The sequence below is a fragment of the Alligator mississippiensis genome, chromosome 2, assembly GCF_030867095.1.
Source record: "Alligator mississippiensis isolate rAllMis1 chromosome 2, rAllMis1, whole genome shotgun sequence".
Classification (NCBI taxonomy): Eukaryota; Metazoa; Chordata; order Crocodylia; family Alligatoridae; genus Alligator; species Alligator mississippiensis.
This window is the reverse complement of record NC_081825.1, coordinates 64,128,887-64,145,901: the sequence shown is the minus strand read 5'-3', so window position 1 is coordinate 64,145,901 and position 17,015 is coordinate 64,128,887. Positions and strand designations below refer to the sequence as shown.

The following is a 17,015-nucleotide window of genomic DNA, read 5'->3' as shown; positions in this document are numbered from 1 at the left end:
TTGCCAGACCATTTTGTAGTTCCCTCTCTCAAGCAGTTCAAAACTTCGTAACTTCCAATAAATACTCATTTCCCAAAATAAATACATTTCCAATAATAAATAAATGGAATAAAATAAATACACAATAAATACATGGAAACTCCATAATGTGAAGAAGAAAAACATCAATTTCAACAACCTGGACTAAAATTTTAACACTAAGTTTATGCCCCCCCACAAGCTTACTGGACATCTGATACTTCCAGGTAAACAGCTTGCCTTTTTTTTCCTGCTGCTTTTCTAAATTTGCACTCCTGCAGAACAGCTCTCCAAGACTGTGTTTTGAGAGAGTTCTGACCATTTTTAATTTCTCTCACCATTTTCAGTTTCCTCTTTTTGCCTAATAAAGGACACGTGTCTGAAAGCTTGCAAAGAACAACTTTTTTGCAACTACATAGTTGGTCTAATAAAAGATATCGCCTCTACCCAAAGAGTTTGTCTGCTTCTGTGCTTAGACAGAATACAGCTACAGCCTAGATCCCATTTCCGATAAGTGCTCATTCAGTAGACTTTCGAACTTTTTGTTCACTCTCCCACCCTTCCTTAGAGGTTATTTCTCAGAATTTTCTGTGAAATTTCCAAATCCATTATTATTCCTAACAAACAACTCTTTATATATTTTTACTCCTTTTGCAGTGACTCTTTTCTGCCAGCTATTTGTCCAATAGGAAGGACACACACCTCCCCGGGGGGAGCAGTCTTACTACTGAGATTCAGTTCAGCCTAGAATAAAGCACATATTAACTTGGAACAAATAGTTAAGAAGTAGAGTTACATTTATAGTAGGTATTCAAAATATTTTGATTTAATTAACAATCAATCAACTAGAAAGTTGGGGGTTTTTTTAAGTCTAGTAAAGTATGGCTCTGTTTCTAGCTCCCATCCAGGGGACAAAAGGAAAGTATTTAATACCCATACTTTTCTCAATAACCAATTAGTACAGTTACTTTAGCCAGCTTTCATTGGTTTCCTTGAGCTAGGCACACAGGCCTTTTCCATGGACAATTTTATAGACTGCTTAGATCAATAATTCAAAACACACATTTAATTAATAATTTTGCCATAACCCTATTACTAGATTACATACCAGATTCAATTAAAATTAAATTAAAAATCTTTCACAACAGGGAATTTATAGTATGTTCTTGTATCACCTCTCAGCAGAGTAACTGCAGTCTATTTAAACTGAGCGAGAAACTTTAATTTAGGATTTTATATCTGTGTCGGTCATAAGTGAAGTGTTCACTAAGCCTGAACTAGTGTCTGACAGGAAGAGCGCTGCCTCAATCTGCTGCATTCCTCTAAACACATTAATTTACTAAGCATCTGTTGCATGTTGACAGTCACAAAGTTAATCCTAGTATGCTGGCTCTTGTGTTCCCAAAATGAATTCTAACAAAACTCCAATTTGTTCCATGTCTCAGAGAAGCCTTGTCAGTCTTTTCAATCTCTTCTGGAAAGGCAGTTTAAGATCATAAAGCTAACCCTTCCCCCCTCCCCTTTGGTCCCAAGGCTGCTCCCAGGTGTGTTATCTACCTCATACTCTTGCAAAGCCACATAATTCAAATAAATGCACAAATAAATAAATGTTGTCAGTAGACCTATTTGTTCTTATTCATAAACAGTCTTTGTGAAATAGAAGGGTGCTATTTACCTCTCAGAGATTGAATATGTGAAACTTCCAACCAAAAATAGGCTTTTCAATAACTTTTATTAAAAACTGCATGAATTAAAAATATGTATGTTTATCATAAATATATTTATTCTTTGCATCAGCTAATGTATGCAAGACTAGTCGCAGCTTCATCTGGAGAAAGGAAGCAAAAAACTCCCATTCGAAAAAGTCAGCCAAAGGCTCCAATCTCCTGCATAATTTGAGATACTCTTTGGGATCCTGTTCTCATTTTATAAAGCACTTGGGGTACAATTCAAGATCCTATGAAGTCAATGAGAACTGTGCCTTTGACTTCAATGGAGCCAAGATGTCATTCCTTTCCTTGTGAAGCCATAATTTCAAATCATTTAAAACCAAACAGAAACATTAGATCATTTGCCCTAACTTTTCTGTACTGCAGGCCACTCATTCAGTTACAGCTATGCAACTTATATTAGCTACGTACATTAGCCCAAAAAACACTAGTTATATTTAGGGATGTATTCAATTCACAGGGCCAGCCACTTTTTTCTCATGGCATCTTTACAGCCCCAGGCTGATTTTTCATGGCTTCAACATGACTTCCCCCTGTGCCTCTAACTGGGTGAGGGGGCTGGGAAACTCACCCCCTGCTGAGAGACAAACAGCCTGAGATGGGGAAGCACATAATTAACACTGGTTTCTACTAACTGCTGGGTGTTAACTTTCTTTGTAATTCAAGTAATCGCATCCTAGGCTAGGGACATAGATTCAAAAAGCCTGAGCCTGAACTAATCTAACCTGGCTAGGCTGAATCATTTTGTAATTGCACAGACATACCAGAAATGCCAGCACATGCCTGCAGTGGCTCAGGCTAGAATCCAGGGGGCGCTAGAGCAGCACTCCCTGCCCTTCCACAGTACACTGAGCTGGGAGAGGCATGGCCAGGCCCTGGCAGGACGCTATTATTAGCCCAGCAGGGAACTGATAACAGTGCTTATCACCCCCCAGTAAGAAGACAAAGGAGGGACATTACCAGCTACCTGTTGATTCAGTATGGACCATAGCCAGCATGTGATCTGCTAGGTAATACACAGACACCTCTCCACAAGGCAGAGGAGAGCGAGGAATTCCTGCTTAGCGGGGAGTGGTGAGGGGTAGGGGGAGGGGGAGAGGAGCCTGTAGTCTTGCCAGAGCTGCAGCAAAAGAGCAGAGGGGAGGGGCAGCCCCACTGTGGAGCAGAGCCCCACCCAGCCTAGACAGCATGCTGGGATGCTGGGGGAATCTGATTTATCTTAAACCAGCAAGGGGATTGGGACAGATATTGCATAAACTGGTTTGACTCAAATCAGTTAAGTCTGATACTACATTCAATCAGGTTTATCTCAAACCGTTTTCACCCATTTTCAAACTGGTTTACGTGCACTGAACATCTGTTTTGTTACAGGTTTAAATCAGTTTCTGATCAGTTAAACCACTTTATGTGTAATGTCTGTCCCTTGCCCCAGTGTTCATCCTCGTTGCCCACTTAAAACCCTCCAAGAAAGGACAATCGCTTTCCTCTTTAAGGCTGCTGGCAGCTTGTTTGTAAAGTCTCTTCCTTCTCTCCAAAGCCTTTGCAGCTTTTTTTTTCTCTGAAGTCCACTGAAACAATAAGCTTCCAGTTTTTCACAGATGATGGTGATTTGCATGGGCAACACCTGATTATGCATTTTCTGAAAAAATCGCATAATCGTGAGATAAGTATATCCCTAGTTATGTTAAAGGATTTTAGGCTGCAGGAGACAAAACTGGCTGCCAGAGGTAGGGAACACCTGAAGCCCTGATGCTGGCAGGAAATTGCTTAAGTGAGGTATGGCCAAATGATTTTATATATCATCTTAGAGAAGAAGATATAAATCTCCCAAAGGTCCTTTCTAGTCCAACTTGAGGGAAAACTCTTTCAAACTGTGTTGGGAAAGTCAGAATGACTCTATGATGTGAACAAATCTCACCAGTCAAGCATCTCTTAGCTGCCTGGTATCATGTCAGAGTCCTTGTTCACCCAGTCAAATATCTTATCTGAAGCAGTGACTGGTCTCTGATGGTTAGAAACAAAAGCCCTAAATTACCTAAAATATATCTAACCTATGTACAATAGAAGCGGGGGGGGGGGGGGGGAGAGAGAAAGAACAGGGAGACTCAGCTTCAAAGATTTCATAGGTAGAAATTTCTACCATGTCCATCCAGCTTTCTCCCCTTCTACATGCATGCAGGCTGCAGAAACTTTTCCAATTTGATCAAAGCAAATACTTTACTTTTTCATAAAGTATACCACAAATCCTGGTAAATTATTCCAATATTTAATTACTCTCAAAGGAAACTTCAACTTCCAGCCATTAGACTGGTGTTATGCCTTTATCAGCACGGTTGAAATGGCTGCTACTATCAGATATTTTTTCTATAAGTATCTGTTCACAATGGACAAGTCACTTTTCAATCTCCTCTTTGAAAGCTAAGTAGAGTTGCCTAAAGTTTGCATTGTAAATCATGTTTTCCTTAGAATTGTCTCTAGTATTTTCCACTTCCTCTTAAAGCACAAAATGAAAATGATATTCCAGTGGCAATCTTACTAAATTATCCGTACAGAGGCAAGATCTTTCCCTTTTTCTACTTGATATTTCCCTCTAAATCAGGCTTGTCCAACATACAGCCCGTGGGCCACCATGCGGCTCGCCAAGCCATTCTATCTGGCCAGCGGTGGCGGCAGTGCTGCCACCGCCGTGGAGCTGTGGAGCCATGACGGTGCCACTGGAGCTGTGGCGGTGGCGGCAGCAGCGAGGCAAGGTGAGGCGGGCAGGGCCAGCCCATGGGCCCCAGCCAGCAGCAAGGGGAGGGGAGCTACTTACCCCCGTGGGGCCAGGCTCATCAGTGAGCTGGGTCCAGCTGCAGCTGCCCTGAGGGCTGTGTGGTGTGGGGCTGCCTCAGCTGCGCCTGATTAGATGAGCTGAGGACAGCACATGCATATTTTTCTCTGGCTTCCACCCCTTGCTCCCGGTGCAAGGCTGGGGGACCTGCAGCATGGCCTGCGCCCTGCCCGCGTGCGTGGTGGTCAGAGGCATGGGTAAGTTCCTGTGCAGAACTGGGGGCGCCTCGTGGCTGGGCTGGGGCTGCAGGGCGCACGGTTACCAGAGCCAGGCTGGGCGGGAGGCAGGAGGAACCTGGCCCAGAGGCGATCTGAGTCCAGCCACAACTGGGGATCCTAATGCCCCAACCCTTATTAAAAGTGGGAGCTGCTGGTCTGGTGCATTGTGATGACTACACTAGATGCACTTTGCTCAAAAGCAGGCTGCCAGCAATTGAATCTCTGGAATCTTATGAGGGTGAGAGGCTGCATGTGGGTCCCTTGAAATTTTGTGGGCAATGGTTGCCTGTATGTGTGTTGGGTGTGGGTGCAGGGGTCTGTATGTGAGGGCAGGTTTGGGGTGAAAGGGTCAACAAGGAGTATGTCTTGGGGGGGGGTTCATAGTGATGTGGAGGGGCTGGGAGTGGGTGTAGGGATGAATAGGGGGTGCATGTAGAGAAGGGTATAGGGAGCATGTGTGTGTGGAGGGGAAGAGGGGGTGTTGGGAACACCTGTAGGAATGAGTAGGGAGGTGTGAAGGGAGCATATATCTTTGGATAGGCTTCCCTAACAGTCAAGTTTCATGTTGCCATCAATCTCTGTGTAGAAAAGGGCAATTTATTTTAAGACTGGATGATGGTGACAAGCCCTTCTTATATTGCTATTTAAATTAGGGTCAACATTTAAAACCAGGGTTTTATTATGTAACATTTAGTCATAACTAGTTATTAATTCAATAAAAGTAAATCTTCTTGAAGATTCTCAAAAATGCCCATACTTTGTTGCTTTGATTAGTTTCCACTCTGGCTGATATCTTTTCAACATTTGATCTGTCGACTTGCATTATTCTTCTTTCATTCATTGAGAAGTGAGTAGAAGTTAAAGTGTTTATTTTAGTCAAGTGTTTGGTATTATTTCATTCTTGCTTTTATATTGTTTTTATTTTGGATTTTAAACCACATTTCCAGACCCATTTCATTGTCACTTCCTGCAACTTCATTTGTGTCAAAGGTCACATGACATCATTTCCTGATGTGATACCACTTCCTGTGAGGTCTTTGAATATGGCTTGCCGGCCCACTGGATGATAAAAAGTTCCTGATCTGGCCCCACATTCAAAAAGGTTGGACACCCCTGCTCTACATATACAAGGATTGTATTAGTCCTTTTGACATAGCATTACAGTGTTCATGCAGAGCTGGTAACTGCTCTGACCCCAAGTCCTTCGAGTCACTGCTTTCCAATAAAGAGATTCCTAGTCAAACAAAACACAAAGAAAAGTGACTAGTTTGATGAGACCAAACTTCCACAAAAATCATGATGACTGGTATTTATTATATTTTCAGGTACTGTTTTTTTGTTAACTTCATTATTTTAATTAGAACAGCTAAACAGTTTTCCTGACTCCTTCCCCTTTTACCCATTTAAAATACTGGATCTACACTGATTACACAACACTTCCCAGAGACGAGCCTATGAGCTCCATTTCATCAACCACCTGGATACTAGAGATCATGGACTAAACATAGACATTGGATTTTTGATACATTATAATCTGCCTGGCAACTGACTCCCCAGCCCAGCCCAGCCCAGCCCAGCCCCTGGCTTGTTTACTTTTTATTCCATCCAGGAAGAGCACACACCAACTGCTGAAACTTCCTTAGCCTGACGAAGGGTTTTTGAACCTGAAAGCTTGCTTAATAAATATTCTCCAACTATTTGGGTTGGTCTAATAAAAGATATCAAATTCACCCAAGGAACCTTGTCTGCCTATGTTCTTAGACCAACACAGCTACAACCTAAACCCCTGGATCTCCACTGAGACACTTTCAAATCATTTGGAATTTTTACAGGTTTCCAAAACATAAAAAATTAACAACAAGGTCACTGACTTGCTTCTTTAAAACTCTTGGTGCAAGTTATCCAGGCTTGTCTGACTCTTTAGCAGAGGTGGTAAAATTTTCATTTATCATCAAAGGCAGATACATTTGCTAATATCAGCTTTATTCCAAACAAAGACAACAAATATCCATTGATATTGAATGTGTGTATCCTTCCTCAGTCCCTATTTATAAAATTTTAGCAAATGCATTTAGCATTTGCTAAATTAGCATTATACCAGATCTTTGGTTTATCTTATTTCTAACATTTTTAAATAAAAAAAACAGTTCACTACAATGCCCTGAAGCTCAGGTACAATTTCACAGGTCTTGCAACTTTAAGATTCGCTTTTGTATTTTTTTTTAATAGAACTGCTCTTGTGCACAATTGTTCCATCAAGTATATCCAGAAAAAATTATTCAAACCACCACTCTGTCAGGATGGAGGTTCTCTTTCTTAGAACAGATTCACTTTTCTTCCATTAATTATAAAGTGTTATTCATGAATTACAAACAATGTTTCATATCTTCAAGACGCATTCTAAATGCTTTCATTACACATTAATACCACAGTATTTTTTACTTTTCCCCATAAAAAACACTTATGTTTCATTTTCCATATTGTTATATAGCCATTTCATAGTTGGTAAGGTCGGAAGGGACCTGAGCAGATCATCAATTCCGACTCCCTGCCATGTCAGGAAAGAGTACTGGGGTGAAATAACCCTGGCAAGGTGTTCATCCAGCCTCCATTTAAAGACCCCCAAGGTAGGAGCCAGCATCACTTCTCTTGGAAGTTGGTTCCAGATCCTAGCTGCCTTGACAGTGAAGTAGTGCCTCCTGACATCTAGCCTGAATCGACCCTCTGCCAGCTTGTGACAGTTATTTCTTGTCACTCCTGGGAGTGCTCAGGGGAACAAGGAATCGTCCAATGCCTGCTGGTCCCCTCTGACTAGTTTGTAAATGGCCACTGGATCCCACCTCAACCTGCTCTTGTTAGGCTGAACAGGTCCAGGTCCCTTAGCCTCTCCTCGTAGGGCCTGCCCTGCTGACCCCGATCATGCAGGTGGCCCTCCTCTGGACCTCTCTATGTTGTCCACATCCCTCCTGAAGTGCAGCGCCCAGAACTGGACGCAGTACTCCAACTGCGGCCTGACCAGTGTCACAGAGGGGGAGGATCACCTCCTTGGACCTGCCTGAGACGCATCTGTGGATGCATGACAAGGTACGGTTGGCCTTCCTGACCGCGTCCCCACATTGTCAGCCCATGTTCATTTTAGCATCAATAATGACTCCAAGATCCTGCCTTTGCACTGATGAAAAGGGAGATCCCCAGCCTGTAGGTATGCTGCTGGTTCTTCCTCCTCAGGTGCAGTACCTTGAACTTGTCATGTTGAAACCCATCCTGTTCTCATCCACCGACCCCTGTAACCTGTTCAGGTCTGATGGCAACCTATTCCTCCATTCTAGCGTGCCCACTTCTCCCCAGATCTTAGTGTCATCTGTGAATTTGAACAGGGTGCTTTTTACACCCTCATCCAAATCACTGATGATGTTGAACAGTGCAGGACAGAGGACCGAACCCTGTGGAACCCCACTACCCACATCCCTCTAGGTCGAATATGACCGCATCCACCCAGAGAGTGGTCGCATCCACCAGCACTCTCTGGGTATGGCCCTCCAGCCAATTAGGGACCCATTTTACTGTGTAGGTATCAACGCCACAGTCTCCTAGTTCTTTAATGAGAATGGGGTGAGAGAATGTCGAAGGCCTTCCTAAAGTTTGTTATCAAAGTTTCAGGCTGTCTTCAATCCAGTCCATAGGAACACAGGCTGCTGGCACAACCAACAATGTAGGTATTTGCATTAAAAATTAAGAAGTTTCTAAGCAAAGTAGGCATGGAGATGAATATACAATTCTGGCTCCAGTTGTTCTCCCAAAAGAAACCAGCAATGTACAGACATTCAGTCTCTTTCTCTTAGAGCAAAAGATGCAGCTCCAGAAGAAAAAATAAACCTGGAATAGCCAGAGTTAAGTCATTCCTGGGAGAATCTCTCCTAGGAGACTGAATGTCTGTACACTTCCTTCTAACTTCACTCCTCCTGGGGACCAGGAGTGCAACCAGGGGAAAGGCTTCTGTGGTTTCCTGAGATAAGGATCATCTTGGTCTTTGGTCTTGAAAAGGCATGGGAGGCAGCTACTCCTGTCCCTCCTGTATACTGGGGGCAGAGGGGATGAGTAGCCTTCAGGTGCTCACTTCCACTTCTCACACCAGAGTGCCCACCAGCATGAGAAGCTTTGCTCCATAGCTCCCTCGGCGTGGGGATCTGTGGGGCAGGGAGCAGCGCAGCACAGCCCCCTGCCCACTTCTCACACTGCAGTTTTAAGTGTGAGAAGCAAGCTGGGGTGTTGCCTTGCTCTTTCCTCTACTCAGCTCAAGTAGGAGCCAAACACAGGAAACAGCACTGTCCTCCACTGGCTTCTCTTTGCCACCCCCTCCACCACTCAGCTGAGAGGTGGGGAGGCAAGGTGAGAAACCAGGCTCAGGGAGGCTCTCCCTGGGGTAGCAGGGCAAAGCCCTCACTCATTCTTCTCCTTGGAGTACTAGACTGCTCTGGCCCCTTGACTTCCTGCACTCGGAGACAAGTACAGGGAATGGCACGACGACCTCCTCACTCATGCTCGAGTCCTTGGAGGGAGAAGTGGATGAGGGTTTGCCCGACTGCTTCCTCCATTCTGCTCCCTGAGACTGGGAGCAGAGTGGAGGAACAGCTGCTCTGGGCAGGGAGGGACAGTTCCTCTCCCCTCCCACATTGGTGCAGGTGGAGCAGTGAGGCACCACCCCTAGCCCCCAAGTATGGGGAACTGCCTGGTGAAGAGCCAAGCATGGGGAAGGGGCTTCAAGTTATACTTCACCACTCCCTTCCCCTCTTGGACTGGTCCAAGGAGGGAAAGCAGAGGAGCAGCTGCTGTTGTTCTTTGCCCTCTTCCCCAGCCAGACACCAGCCAACTTGGGGTATGAGCTGAGGGCTTTTCTCCCGTGTTCCCTATGTGGCATTTCCTGGAGACTGAGAGCAAAGTGGAGAAGGTTCTTTCCCCACCCTGTTCCCCATAGCCAGGTCTGAGGTAGGTGTGAGGAGTCTTTCCCTGACACTCCACTCCTTTTGGGACCAGGAGTGGAGCAGGCACTGTTCACTTTGCTTTCCCCTAGCTGTGACCACTCCAGTCTCAGGAAGATATGGAGCGCAGGAGAACGGGGATGGCTGCAGACTGAACATCTGTACTGCTCCCTCTCCCACAAGGATCTCTACCTGGGAAAATTCCTTGGAAATCTTCCCCAGCAAATATACACAACCTCTGTATGCACAACAGAAGCTCAGTATAGTTGCAAATTGTTACACCTCTAGTTTATTTATGATAGTGGAGCCCAACCAGTATAAAAATCAAAATAATATAAAAAATTCAGAAAAATAAGGAGATTATGGTGTTTTGATTTGTTTTTGGAATGGAGATATTTTTTGTAACTCAATGCATGCTATATTCAAAACTAACTTATGTACATTGACTTACACCTTTTAGCACAGAGTAATCCCCTAAAATTCAATTCCTGTATAAGCTAGTAAACACTTAATAAATGGGTTCTCATTAAATATTTAGTGAATAATCCCTTAATCACTGTAGAAAATGATTTGAACATTTCAGATAACTAATTGACTTCAGATCGATGCTCAGCAGTGTATGTAGATATGGACAAGTTATATGAAATTCAGTATCATGTCAGCTAACTGATTAAACCCTAGGTTGATTATAACTGGTAACATGCCTGTTATATGTGTACGTGTGTGTATATGGGTTTATGGCTTCCTTGTTTTCATTTAATTTTGAACAATATTTTAAAGACATTCATTTACATTAGCTGAGCCCAACAAATGAATTATAAGTACATAAGAATGAAAATATGTACTAAGTTCTTACAGTCCAGTTTAAATGCACTCCCTGCAGTTAAGCTATTCAAAATTCATCATTTATCTACAAAAGCATAAACTGTTAATAGACTTATGATAAATAGCAGCCTTCTTGTTGCTGTAAAAAATTACAGAGGCTTGCATTGATTCCATAAGTATGTTTACATCTTACTACTAATCTTTAAATTATGAGCTAGTAGTAGAAACCTGACAGTTTAGTACAAACCTCTTTGAAATAAATACATATTTAAGGTTGGTTTTGTAAAAGAGGTTAGAAATGTGTTTGAACAATGAAAGACTGATGATAAAATGTTCATTAAAATATTTGTGTATGATCAGAGTCAAAGTTCACACAGTACCTTGTCTGAAAGAAACATTCAGAATTTATCTTGGAAGTATGGTATATCTATCATTATACTAATACCTAAACTGTATTAAAACTACATTTCGATATATGCAATCAGAAATTGGTTACAGTATAAAAACGCTGATAATAGTGTTATCTTTTCTATTCCAGCAAATATAACCTCAAAGAGGAAGCTTCCTTTATTGACAATTCAAAGCCTTCCTGATTATTCACATTATGACTCTGACACTTGCGTGACTGATAAGAGCCAGAAAGTCAGAAAAAGTTTGAAGGTTACTCTTTTGTCTCACATGAAACTAGTATTTTAGTACAATGCTAGAGACCCTTCCTGACTTAAAAATTCTGTAAGAGAACTCACTCTTTTTGGGTAGATATTAAAATGCAACTGCAGTTCACTGAAAGTGTTCTTTTCTTTTTTGTACCTGACCTACAGATAATAAAATCATCAAGAATAATCAAGCTGACCTTTAAAATGAAGAGAGGAAGCATTCTAATTAGGAAATATATAAACATTATAGAATTAGTCAAAGTTCTTTTAAAAGATTAAACCTTTATAATCTTATGTATAGAAACTTAAAGTTATACAGCTTGATTTGAATTTCTGTTTTTACTAGACTTTGGAAACAGTTGTACAAAAGTTGAAGAAAAAACATAAAGACAGTTATAAAACAATTGTATATAAAACAAAATGAATGTAACGAGTTAATTAAACCTTAGGGCACAAAAATATTCAAATAAAGAAATGTGGTTCTTTATATTCTACTTCACTAGAATATTCCCTTTCCCCCTCTTCTGATCATTGCAGTCATATATTTAGCCTGAATAAGAATCCCACCCACCCTTTATTTTTTTAGCATGGTGTGGAAGGAGGGCCTATTGATGAGGGAAGATACAACCAAGGGGCACCAATAATCTTTTTTCATTTATGGTAAATATTTTCTCTTATTTCCCAATTGTCCATGTTTCCACTGCTATCAAAAAGAGTGAGAAAAAGCGAGAGAGGCTAGTCCCTAGGCAGAGAGACCTGATAAATTATTTTGGTGTGGAACTTGTAGCAGTAGTGCTAAACCTTCCCATCCATACACAGTAAGTATAGTTTTCATTGCTACAGTGTGGCTCAGAAATCCATTAAAAAGGAGAAGTCTGAGATCACAAATTATTTTGCAATTAAACAAAAAAGTTGGCCTGGAATACAACACCTGAGCATTTACAATACTAGCCAACTTCTTAAATGAAACACTTTCAACAAAATTCTGACCCCACTGATAAGGAAGTTCAACAAATGACTGAAGGGCTGAAAATGTTCTGAGACAGTTAAACCACTGAGCTGAAGAGTTCAGGAAGTTATTAGAAGAGCCTTGGAATTGGAATTAAAAGGTACTAATAAGCTGCCTAGAACAGCAATCCAAAGAAAGGGCTAGACACTTATTTGGAAGGACTCAAGACTCAACTATATGACTATCCCCCTCAAAAAGAATATGGGAAACAAGCACAGAGTCTACAAGAAAATGGAAACTAGATTGAGCAGTAAGTAAAACTACTTTTTAAAAATTTGGAAGCATAATAATAAAGTGATAATGTGTAAGAGTTAAGCTAACTGAAATATGTAATGCAATGTTTAAAAATAATAAAATGTTCCTTCAAGTATTTAGGGAGAGAGCAAGGTAAAAAAGTAATTTGTGTCACCATGCAATTATTATATGGAGGGTAAGATGGATGGGCAGTTAAGACAACATGCTACGGATCCAGAGCCTTGGATCTGAGTCTTGCTCTTGAGTTGTTCTCAAGACAGCCATAAAAAAGGTATTTAGTTGTTCAAACCTGGGGGTCAAAGCCCCCCGCCCACATATTAAGCATTTCAGCAAGGTGGGATAGCATGGGAAATTGAGCAATTTTCTTTACAGCAAGTTTTCAAGAAAAGGCTGGATATGCATCTACCTAGGATAGTTCAGATCAGTAAATCCTATTCTTACAAGCATGTTTCTAAGACTTGTTAAAGAGAATGATGTAACGATTGAAGATGGTCTAGGTGTGGCAGAAAAAATAAATTAATAATTTCCTTCATTTTTCAATAAAGATGGCAATGTTAAACAGGAGGACACAAGCACTAACACTAATGAGAAATATTACATGGAAATTTAAACAAACGTACCTAAAACAGAAAATAAAACTCTAAGGATGCATATACATGTGCTTTGGAATGGGGAAGGCTGTTTTAATTAGAGCAGTTCCCTGACAGCCACTCTAAATAAAACAGCTCAATGTCACCTGTATTAACCTCCCCCCCCCCCCCCCATGTTTTAAAATATCCACGGGGGCACTTTAACTAAAGCTCATTTGATAAGCTTTAGTTAAAGCACCCCACAGCCTTTTTAAAACATGGGAAAGCTTAACATATGTGATGGCGAGGAAATGCTGGAGCATTCTAATTAGAATGCAAAGCAAACTCAGTTAATCTAATTAGAACACAAACCAGCACATCTATAGGCAGTCTGAAAATAGAAGAGGCAGGGGCGGGGGGTTGGGGGGAGGTGCAGGTGGAGCTTGGAGGACTGGATAATATCCTGGAAAGTTGAAAGATCAGACTTGAAATCATAGGCCCATAAGCACATATTTTTATTATGTGTAATCAAGGGTGACACATGATGAAATATTAAAACACAGTTCCTATTATTTAAGAAAGGGAAAAAAGTGATCCAAACAACTTCAGGCCAGATACCTGGCCCTCAAGATTATACAAAGATTTAGAGTAACTTTTAAAACAGCAGTTCCCAATCCTGGGTCACGACCCAAATGAGGGTCACAGGGGCAATGCCAGCAGCACCACATACAAAAGAGCCATGCAGCATGCTGGGAGCTCTCCCACCCCTAGGCCACGGCCACTGCTGCCGCTGCCACCACGCTCCGCTTCTAGAAGCAGGTCATGGAAAAAAAAGTTTGGGAACCATTGTTTTAAACGGAAGACTAAAAACACATACATGAAAAATAGGATAAAATGGAATATGGATATACCAAAGGTATGCTATACCTAACAATATACCTAGTACCTTTGACTGAATAGAATAATTGCTTTTTTTTTTTCTAGACAAAGGATATGCAGTAGGTCACACCTATTTGGGCTTCAATAAAATATTTCATGAAATGTCATTTGGGAAATTATTAGTTATATTCAAGGAGACAGAGAGATTAGTAAAAGTACTATCATGTGGCTGGAAAATGGCCAAAGGGAAAACAAGAATGAATGAATGTATTGAAAGGGGAAATATCTGTTTGGAGAAAAATTGTCTATGGAATTCCTGAGGAACTGACTTTATTATCTAATATTTTCATTAATGACTTTGGCATGAAAGTGGGATTGTGCTTATAAAATTTGCTGATGTTTAAAAAAAACCCTGAAAGGTACCAACACTGAGGAAGATAGGATCATCATACAGGAAGAATGGGATAACCTTTAGGACTGGAATTATAAAATGAGACAGAAATTCAATAATACAAAGTGCAAGGTGAAGCACTTCAGGCATAATAAAGAATTTCTGCCATAAACTGTGGACTCAATCAGAAATATTAAAGGAGTGGAAATGTTAGGGTAGCTTGGCACATTTATCTTTAGGTTCACCTGTTTGAGTGGTGAAATATAGTATTATTTAAACTTTTATTTTATATTTAGCCTTATTTAATCATTGCTTGTATAACTTGATTAGTATTTGAACTTTTCATTTGGCTTGTGTCTGCACTATCAATTGGCAGCTGATAACCTTCAGCTTGCTTGTATATTGTTTCTTTCCTTTTTTATTACTGTGAGAAGTTTCTCTCACATAACATAATAATAGCCTTGTTACCAGCTCAAATTAACTGAACTTGGCACTAACTGATTGAATAATAATAATTGGATACATTAATGAAAGGTGATAAGAGGGGACCAATGGACAATGCCCAGATTAAGACACCGGAAAAAGACCAAACAAGAGGTATGCTTGTGATGGATATGTGGAAACAAAGGAATATGCTGACAGGATAATATATGGACAGTATGTTGCAGGAAAACCAATCAACAGTACTCAAAAACAAAAAGGCATCAGAGGAGTGAAGTTGAAGAAAAACATAAAAGGGGGCAGCAAGAAAGTTAAGTGCATCTCATTATCATGAAAACAACACCTGTCTGGATTGTGCCAGCCATAAAGACTTTCCATGGATGCCCTCTCTACTTTCAGGAACCGATTGGCCACTTCTTCTGCAAGTAGTTACAACATCTGGAAATTGGGTGAGATCATTGTGGTAAGTGTTTTTCTCTCTGTGTATATAGACACTGCTTAGGTAACAGTTGTATTAATAAAATTAGACTTCGGTTCATTTGAGCTGTGTATGTATTCCTTATTCTCTCTGGGTTAATTATTCTTTAATGATCCCCTAGCACAGGAATCAAAATAAGGCCTGCAGACTGGATCCAGCCTACCAGCTGACTGGATCTGGCCTGTAGCTGCCTCTGCAATACTCCACATGGGGCTGAGGCCCACCTGCTCCAGCTAGAGCTGAGGGGAGCAGAGGAACATTTGGCCAGCTGCAGCCACACTGGTAACAGCCCCACCAGAAGCTGCATGCTGGCTAGGGCTGGGGGAAGTGGAGGCGCAGGCTGCCTGGGTGGGGCTCAGCCCCACATGGAGCATTGTAGTGTGGACCATTGCAGGGACAGCCATGAGAGACAATGGGAGCACACCCAGGATGAGCCAGGTCAGGCTAGCCCCGTGCCATGTGGTCCCTGGCCTTGCAGCTGGAACCACACTGTGCCAGGCTGGGCTGGGCTGGCCCCTTGCCACACCATATGGGTCCTGGCCTTGCAAGCGGGGAACTGCACGCTGCAGCTGAGATGGGCAGGGCTGGTACCCCACCTCCCACCATACCCCCAACACACTCAATTCTACCACAGGCCCTCCACAGTCCCACACCCCCCATACCCACACACACACCGACACCTTCCCACATACCTCACCCCCCACACCATCAAACATACCCACGCCCTCCCACAGCCCACACATACACTCCCACCCTCCCACACACCCCACCCTAACCACATACTGCACACACATGCCTCTCCATCCTTCACCCCACTCACCATAGCCACACCCACATAAACACCCCTCACACCACACGCTCACTCCCCAACCACACAGCCCTCACATCCATCCTTTTATCCTCCTGCACACAGTAACACACTATACAAGAGCAAGAGTCTAATTTCAGCTATTATGCGTGTGTGAGTGTGAGTGTGTGTGTGTGTGAGAGAGAGAGAGAGAGAGAGAATAAAATTAAAATAAGTTATACTACATGTTAGTTTTTTTAGTATATGACTTGTTGCATTTCTTTTTCAGTTTCAAGATGGCAATGTCCCTCTCAAAAGGAGTGCTTCCAGGGCAAGGGGAGGGACTTCTGGTGGCAAAGGTCAGGAGCTAGAAGATTTCTGGTCTCAAGGTGGTGGCCAGGAGGCAGGGCCCTCTATAACTCACCAAAACTCATTAAGTGGTCCTCCAACTGAAATAAATGCCCACCCCTGCCTTAGTGCCATCTGGCAGACGGTGCACTAACAGAAAGACCTGGAAATATTAGTTGACCACAGGATGCTTATCAGCCACAACTATTATGCAGCCATAAGAAAGGCAAATGAAGTTTCCAGATGTGTCAAGACAGTTATTTCTTAGAAAGATAAGGAAACATAAAAGCATTTGTACAAGGCACTAGTGAAGCATCGTCTAGAACACAACGTAGAATTCTGGTCATACTGTTGAGGAAGAAATTCAGGCCTGAGGTTACTTCAGGACTATGTGGTCCTATGTCTGGCCCTGTGCCTGGTCCTAAGTAGGTCAGCAAGTGACCTCTATCTGACCTGCCCTCTGTAAGTGAATGAACACCACCTGTGAAGCTGAGGTAAGGAAGTGCTGTGTGAGCCCCCACGTGCCATGTGCAATACCCTAGTGGGCTGAGTGCAACATTTATATAAAACGCCTGGTGATTGATAAGTAGAGGTATTGGTGT

The 17,015-nt window shown here is 42.1% G+C and overlaps 1 protein-coding gene across 8 annotated transcripts in view; it reads right to left on the bottom strand.

Annotated features, from left to right (window-relative positions):
• TUSC3 (tumor suppressor candidate 3) overlaps positions 1 to 17,015 on the bottom strand; it is a 324,556-nt gene that overhangs the window by 152,583 nt on the left and 154,958 nt on the right. Inside the window, exon 8 of one of the 8 annotated variants that reach the window (XM_059721781.1) lies at positions 4,649 to 6,030. The exons of the other annotated variants lie outside the window; for them this stretch is intronic. Coding sequence (XP_059577764.1) covers positions 6,006 to 6,030 — 25 coding nt within the window. The 3' untranslated portion in view covers positions 4,649 to 6,005. Of the gene's footprint in view, positions 1 to 4,648; positions 6,031 to 17,015 lie in introns of those variants that run through there. 8 annotated transcript variants of the gene reach the window in all.